Here is an 8,522-nt window from a genome sequence, read left to right as displayed (position 1 = left end):
TTAAATTTCTTAAAACAAGAAAGGGTTTTTTAGAAAGCCACCATAAAAACAAGAAAAAATATTTCTTAAAACAAGAAAGGCGATTCTTGTTTCAAAGGTGGTTTGTTTCTTGTTTCAAGAAATTAAATTTCTTAAAACAAGAAAGGGTTTTTTAGAAAGGCACCTTTTAAACAAGAAAAATTCTTTCTTGTTTAAATTTCCTTTCAAGAAATTTTATTTCTTGATTTAAGAAATAATATTTCTTGAAAGGAAGTTTTATATTAACACTGAAACCCTAAAAATAAAATGTAACTTGGTTTTTTCTTTTGCATATTATATTTATTTACATTTAAAACATTTAACACTTAACATTTAAACATTTTTAAATAACACATTTTTGACTCAAGAAAACATTATTATTACCCAAGGTCTGTTGAACTTCATATGACCTAAGGTGATCCATTTTCTTCGCCTTTCCTCATCTATAAAAAAAGAGTTATTGGGAAATCAATGATTTGTTTTTAGATAAACAACTTTTTTGAAATAATGTAATGTTAATAATAGCCAAAATACAAACACGTTGGACAGACGACCGAGAGAGAGGAGCAAGACAGGTAGAAAATGAAGGGTTCAAAATCGAATTTCAGAGAGAGAGACGCGTACATACATACATACATATATATTTACATCAGTGGTGGCCAGCAGAAGCAGCACACACACAATAAAAAAATGCATTGCTTTTGTGTGAGTGCGAGCATGCACGAATTTGCCTGTGTGCGTGACGTTTTTCAGCTTGACAGTGTACATGTGCGCCGAAAGGCTGCAGCGCGCTGGCAGAGCAGCGGCAGAGAAATTGCCTATCCCGTGGGCCCTGCGCGCTGCCTCTGCTGGCCACCACTGATTTACATACAGTCCTTTGCGCGAAGGGAGACCGAATGTAAGCAGGGCAGATCATGTCAATTTTAAGAAGGAGAAGTGAGAACATCGCGACGCGTAGGTCAAGCGAGCGAGAGAGAGGAGTAGAATATGAAAGGGTTGAAAATCGGGTTTCAGATCGGGTGAGCCGCGTAAATGAATAGATATTTACATGCATACATAAGTATGTCAAACAAACAAACAATAAGATAAAGTTATTATAGAACTGTACACCCACAAATTTATGTACAAATGTATGTATGTACGTAGCTCTTAGAAAACAATTCACCTAAATTGGAATACGCTTGGTAAAGAGATTTGAAATGTATCCTTTAATTACATACATACAATTGTACGCCCGCTATACAAAAAAATTATATACATATTTACATACCTTTGAATATTCGGAAAAAGGCTTCACCTCTTATCCGCTTGAAAATCACGTCCATCACTCACGAATTCTTTTCACAACTGACGCTCGGGGGATCAGAGAAGTCGGTAGCCGGGTAGTAGTCGGGCCGAGTAGGCCCTTCGTCCCACTTCGTTTTTCTTGTCGTTAACATTCGGCAGCCGAAGGAAGTCAATGGCTACTTTCCTATATTCTAGGGTCATTTCATTTATATATTCAAATGTGATTTTGTCCTTAAATACGTACAAAAATGTTTTGGCTGCGACGGCAAAACAAACATATGAGATTTTCATTTTTCTATTTTTAAGAAAAATTTTTTCTTGAATTTTTTCCATCAAGAAAGGTTTTCTGTATTCAAAGGACAATTTTCTAATAACAAGAAATTTTTTTTCTATTTTCAAAGGTAAGCCGATTCAATGGCGAGATTTCCAAAATTTAGAAATTAATTTTTATGAGTGTATATATATTCTTGATCAGGATCACTAGCCGAGTCGATCTAGCCATGTCCGTCTGTCTGTCTGTATGAACACTGAGATCTCGGAAACTACAAAAGCTAGAAGGTTGAGATTTTCCACGCATATTCTTGGGCTTCCTACGCAGCGCAAGTTTATTTTAGCCGAGTGCCACGCCCCCTCTAACGCCCACAATCGCCCACTAACGATTTTAAAATGTGTCTGGCGCCCACACCTTTTAAGATTTCCGAGAAGTATAAATGCAATTTTGTTGTGCATATTTATACCTATCGAAATGTTGAAAACATTTTTCAAATCGGACCATTCATTAAAAAGTTATACGCAATCATAATATCTATATCTATATCCCTCGCACTCCCTTTAGCTGAGTTACGATTATTAGTCGGGACACCAACCCGAGTACAGCGTTCGCACTCCCTTTAGCTGAGTGACGGGTATTAGATAGTTGGGACACGAACCCGACTGTAGCGTTCTCTCTTGTTTTTATTTCAATTTGTTATAGATAAACACTCGATATAATATGAAATGATATCGATATGGACGTCATTTCACACTCGCAAGAACCATCGCTAGAAACGGCAGAAGCGAAATAAGAGAAGAAGGAAGACAAAGTTTTTAAGCGTGCTTCGCAACGCAATTTTGTATTACACATTGATTCGGAAGCTAAAATTTAAATAAAGTTAATTTTAAAGTTTAGGGGTAGGTAAATTGTCGTCGATTGAGAATGAGTTCCATGCAGAGCTCGTAAATAACTGTCGACACTTTCAATCTGTTCGGCAAAAAACAGTTATTTACTGACAAATTAAGAAAATTGTCAGAACGAAACAGGTTAATTTCTGTCTTCGGTTTTTTTTGTCTTTGCTCAACAGAATACAGTTTGTTTTGTGTCAAATGTGTTTCTGTTTTCCAGGGACAGTTATTCTGCGACAGTTACTCATATGTGTCTCAGTGTCGAATAGTAAAAGTTTAAAAGACGAACTTATAGAAATGGGCCGCCCAAAAAAACACGAAAACGTGTATTTCTTTTTTAGATACGAATTATCCCATGCTTCCCGTGAACCACTATCAAAAATGTATGCAGATGTGGAGAGGTTTGACACGTTCGCAATGCATTATATACTTAATGACAAACGAAGCTCTCTTAGTGCTTAAAATATAAATCCGTTTTTAATTGTAAAGCTAAACGCCGAATATAGTTTATTCAATAAATTGGTAACACATAAAATATATATGGGCACTTCCACCAAAAAGTCCACCAAACCAAAAACCTTGGAACTTGAATAAAACATATTTCCACATGATTTTGCCCCAATATTAGTTTCAAATTAGTTGGATCCTGAGCTTAACTACAAATTTTGAGATTAGTTTGATTATTTTTATGACAAACCCCACCAATATACACAAAAATCAGTTTTTGGCTATTTTTTTTGTTTTTTTTTTGGACCCGTCTTCAGTTGTGAATTTATCCTTTAAGAATGCTAATATGTGACATTTTTCTGTACTGAATGCTTCATTTAAATGTTAAACTATTAAGATAAAAGCAAAACAGCCAGTAATTGAGGGTAAGAGGTAATGAAATACACTTTACAAAACGCTACGAAAAAATGTCCCGAGCGACATGATCCGAGCGAATGTGGTTGAAACTGCATACAAAAAAACGGCAAACATTTTTGAGTAAAACCAAAACCATTTCACAGCGACATGTTTGGACAACATTCTAAAAAAAATCGCATTCAAATATTCCATCAGAATTCGCTAAATTCTAGTGTTAAACAAGAGAAAACGCTATAGTCGGGTGCCCCGACTATCAGATACCCGTTACTCAGCTAAAGGGAGTGCGAAGGAGTTTGGGATAAAAACTTTGATCCGCCGTAACTTTTTAACGAATAATCCGATTTAAAAAATTTCTTCTACATTTCGATAGGTATTGATAAACACAATAAAACTGCAGTTTTTCTTTTCCGAAATATTGAAATTTTTAAAATCGTATATAAGCGATTTTGGGCGTTAGAGAGGGCGTGGCACCCTTTTGAAACAAACTTACGCTGCGTAGGAACTTCTAAAAACTGCATGCAAAATATCAATCTTCTAGCTTTTATAGTTTCCGAGATCTCAGCGTTCATACGGACAGAAAGACAGACAGACGGACATGGCTAGATCGACTCAGCTAGTGATCCTGATCAAGAATATATATAATTTATAGGGTCGTAAATGCTTCCTTCTAGCTGTAACATACTTTTGCACGAATGAACTTCACCGAAAATCACTTCTATTTTTGTCCCGAGCGAATACGGCAGTTTTTTAACGATATCTTAAGGACTAAAAGTGGTACAAAATCAAGATTTTTACACAAAATAGAGCTTGGGAAGAGTGAAAAGGAAAGCCCACTATTAAAATTAAAATCCATTTTTTTCCCATTTTTTTTTTAATTTTAAAGGTGTGCAAATGTCCCGAGCGACAATATGGAAGTGCCCATATGCAAATTGTATAAAATATGTACAAATTGTTATAAAATAAATTATTATTCGGCTATAAGAAGTTTACATATATACCCTAAAACCATGCCACGCACAAACAGTGTTTATACAACTTATGGAAAAGACTTGACATTTTTAAGTTAACAAAAATAAGTACACAATCCAAAAAGACACTTATTCTGAGACAGTTATAGGTTTTGATCATTCAAAAACACTTATTCAGTGAGGGAAAAGCAAAAGTCTCCCTTTTTTCTGTTATTGAGGGACAGAAATAAGGTTTGTGTCAGCCGAAAACAGTCAACAGAAAACACTTTGGAACAAAAAATAACTATTTCTGTAAGAGACTGACAGAAAATTTTAGATTTTTTCTGTTTTGTGAGTAACAAGACAGTTTCAGAAATAAGTGTTAACAGTTATTTACGAGCTCTGTTTTAAACACATAGTTTATTGCTATCCGCCTGTGTTTCGAGTTAGTTGTGTGGGCTGCTGTAAAACCAATTTAGTTTCGCTCTCAACACTAGCCTTCACTGATACTTTGACTGTGGCCAGCAAGTTATATTTCTTGTTGCTTGCTGCACCTACAGTAGGTGAATGTTGATTGGATGATGCACCTGATGTGGTTTCCAGATGCAACAAAGTATGATGTTTCTGGTCGCACTTAAAACACGGGCGACCTTGGCAATCCTTTGCCTTGGATCGTCACAACCTGTGACGATTGAGAATCGTGTCTGCCACATGTCGTGGATTTTTGTAGGAATCGACTAATATACCCCAGGCGCTGAGGTAATTTTCTTCCTTAAGATAGATGTGTCTTGTTAATCTTTTAGCCTCTCCAGTAACTGTGGTTTTTAGGTACCTCATTTTCCGTACCGTCGGCATGTTAGTATCATGGACCATGCATTTGAATAAATCAAAAAACTGAGTCAATTTGAGTAGATCCCCATCGAATTTGGGGATGCTGACTCTGGGCAAATGCATATCTTCATTGCTAAAGGAGTTTGATTTTGCTCCTAAGATATCTTGAGTTTCCTTTTCAAGATTTAGGAAGGATTTCATGTCATATCCTCCCTTGCTTGGCATCGTATTCTTCATGTACCGAGAAATGGATCTCTTGCGTTTGCGCCCATAGTGATTTTATCAAATCACTTGTTACGGTCTTTCCCGTACCTAAATACTCTTTCAGAGCGCGCTTAATAGAATCTGATATTGCCTTTTGTCGACGACATGCTGATATTAGTTTCTGGGACTCTATCGTGGTCTGCTGAATGCTTGCTGGGTTACTAGTTGGGTCTGGATTTACCTCGGCTTGGCTTGTTGATTGTTCCATGCCGTCCCGTATGATAGCTCGATATATGTCGTATGACTCACGACAGTCGTTGTAGAACTTCATGTATACCGTAGTTCTATACTTTTGAGGAATCTTGAGATCATATTTTGTGAATCGACTACAAGCGTCATCGAGTATGGTTAGTCTGTTTTCATAATAGTGCGGACTTGATTTCCTTGCCGATGAATCTTTCTTGAAATTTTGATATTTCTTAACTGATCTCCTCTTGCACGTCTAGTGCTTCTGTGACTGCTTGCTCATCCATGTCACTCATATTTGTTACCTTTTGTTTAAAATTTCTGACCCGATGGGAGTGTTTTATTTGCTTGTATAGCTGGATACGCTCCTATTCGCAACCGAAAATGGTCTAAGAAGTTTTTAACACTTATGAATGATTTGGGTGAATTTGATAACAGCAACTGTGGTGCTGAGTTCTCGTATTCTGAGAATGTTTGATTCTGGTTTCAAAGTGTCGCCTGTTGACAACTTCGAGAATGTGTCCGGGATTGGATGATCTAAATCCGTTTACCGGGATACGGGAAAGAGCGTAACAAGTGATTTGATAAAATCACTATGGGCGCAAACGCAAGAGATCCATTTCTCGGTACATGAAGAATACGATGATCCAAGCAAAGGAGGATATGACATGAAATCCTTTCTGAAACTTGAAAAGGAAATTCAAGATATCTTAGGAGAAAAATCAAACTCCTCTAGCAATGAAGATATGCATTTGCCCAGAGTCAGCATCCCCAAATTCGATAGGGATCTACTCAAATGGACTCAGTTTTTTGATTTATTCAAATGCATGGTCCATGATACTAACATGCCGACGGTACGGAAAATGTGGTACCTAAAAACCACCGTAACTGGAGAGGCTGAAAGATTGATAAGACATATCGATCTTAAGGAAGAAAATTACCTCAGCGCCTGGGGTATATTAGTCGATTCCTACAACAATCCCCGACATGTGGCAGACACGATTCTCAATCGTTTCCTGCATCAAAACACAGTTAGTGACGATCCAAGGTCATTAAAAGAGTTATACATTACAACTATCGAGTCTCTAGCATCATTAAAGGGACTGGGCATCGATGTATCAAGTTGGGATACAATATTGATTGCCATCATCAAGCTAAAATTGGATCTTGAAAGCAGAGCCCTATACGAGCAGTCGTTAGATGGGTCCCGAGAGTTACAGGGTCTCGACACACTGCTCAGCTTTCTGGACCAGCGCATCCGAGTTCTTGGAACAGGAAAAAAGGGACAACAATCAAGAAAGGAACAGAAGGGTCCAACATGCTCATCAGCCAGTACTGGAAAAGGACCATGCTGTCAATTTTGCAAAAGGAATCACTGGCTCTATAAATGCGAAGACTTCCGCAGCAAAACAATACCCGAACGAGTTAATTGGGTACAAAAACAAAGACTGTGTGTCAACTGCTTCAGCAATGACCATAAGGCAGAGGATTGCCGTGGTCGCCCGTGTTTTAAGTGCGACAAGAAACATCATACTTTGTTGCATCTGGAAACCACATCAGGTGCATCATCCAATCAACATTCACCTACTGTAGGTGCAGCAAGCAACAAGAATTATAACTTGCTGGCCACAGTCAAAGTATCAGTGAAGGCTAGCAATGGTCAAGTTGCTACCTTCAGAGCGCTGCTAGATTCAGGATCACAAATAAATCTGATTTCCGAACGAATGGCTTCAGTACTATCACTGAAACTTCATGGAACTTCTCTACGGATCGAGGGCATTGGAGGCAATCCAAAAACCAGTAGAGCAAGAGCAAACGTTCAAATAAACTTAATGCATAACGCCTTTACACAAGAAGTTGACGCCTTTGTCCTACCACATATAATAGCTGATCAACCGGCGCATCAGTTAAATTCGGCAAGCCTACAAATCCCAAGCAACATAGCTCTAGCCGATCCAAATTTCGATAAGCCAGGAAAGATTGACATGCTTATCGGAGCAGAGCACTACTATTCATTGCTGCTGCCAAACCAGTCTATACTAAAGACAGGAGGACCAGTTCTTCAGAATACAAAACTTGGATGGATCATTGCCGGACGGATCTCCTCGGATCACGATTCAGCGGCGGTTTGTGCCGCCGCAGCTACAGACGAAGAAGTTGACACACTATTGGAACGATTCTGGACTCTAGAAAATCTTGAAACAGTGGAAAGGCATCGATCACCAATAGAGGCTCATTGCGAAATGCACTTCGTAGGAAACTTGGGAGTGGCAAAGGATGGCAAATTTGTTGTGAAACTCCCATTTTCTGAACAGTCTTCAACCCTGGGGGCATCACAGAAAACAGCCAGGAATAGATTTCTGGCTCTAGAAAGGAGAACGTCACCTGAAGTCTGGAAAGGCTACGTGGACTTTATGGATGAATACGAAGCACTCGGACACATGAAACAAGTGCATCAAACAGATATACCCGCTAATCACTACTTCATTCCACACCACTGTGTGCTAAAGCCGGAAAGCAGTACAACAAAGTTGAGGGTAGTATTCGACGCTTCGTGCAAAACCACCAGCAACAAGTCTTTGAACGAGCATAGAGTAGCTGGACCCACGGTGCAAAGCGAGCTATTTGCAAATCTATTACGCTCCCGCACTCATAAATACGTGTTTACAGCGGACATAGAGAAAATGTAATGACGTTCAATATCATCAACTAATCGTCTGGAGAATGAATCCATCAGATGATCTTAAATATTATCGGCTCAAAACCGTAACATACGGTACAACGTCAGCCCCATTCCTAGCAACAAAATGCTTAGATTACTTGACCGAGAAGGCAAAGGATCAATTCCCGCTTGGATCGTCTGTTCTAAAGCACGATTTCTACGTAGATGACTGTCTCACTGGAGCAAACAGCGTTGCGGAAGCAGTCCAAATTCAAAAGGAATTAAATAAAATACTGTTACCA

The 8,522-nt window shown here is 38.5% G+C and overlaps 1 protein-coding gene across 1 annotated transcript; it reads left to right on the top strand.

Moving 5' to 3' along the window:
- The first annotated feature begins 6,403 nt into the window (after positions 1 to 6,403).
- LOC123002542 (uncharacterized) lies at positions 6,404 to 8,248 on the top strand. Its single transcript, XM_044392907.2, has one exon. It carries the CDS (start codon positions 6,404 to 6,406, stop codon positions 8,246 to 8,248), a length of 1,845 nt encoding a protein of 614 aa, XP_044248842.2.
- Positions 8,249 to 8,522: the final 274 nt, after the last annotated feature.

This window comes from Drosophila takahashii, chromosome 2R (genome assembly GCF_030179915.1).
Source record: "Drosophila takahashii strain IR98-3 E-12201 chromosome 2R, DtakHiC1v2, whole genome shotgun sequence".
NCBI classification, from domain to species: domain Eukaryota; kingdom Metazoa; phylum Arthropoda; class Insecta; order Diptera; family Drosophilidae; genus Drosophila; species Drosophila takahashii.
This window is presented reverse-complemented; position numbering and strand designations above follow the sequence as displayed.

Coding starts and splice junctions, on each gene's coding strand:
- LOC123002542 (XM_044392907.2), top strand. CDS start 6,404: ATGCCGACGGTACGGAAAATGTGGTACCTAAAAACCACCGTAACTGGA.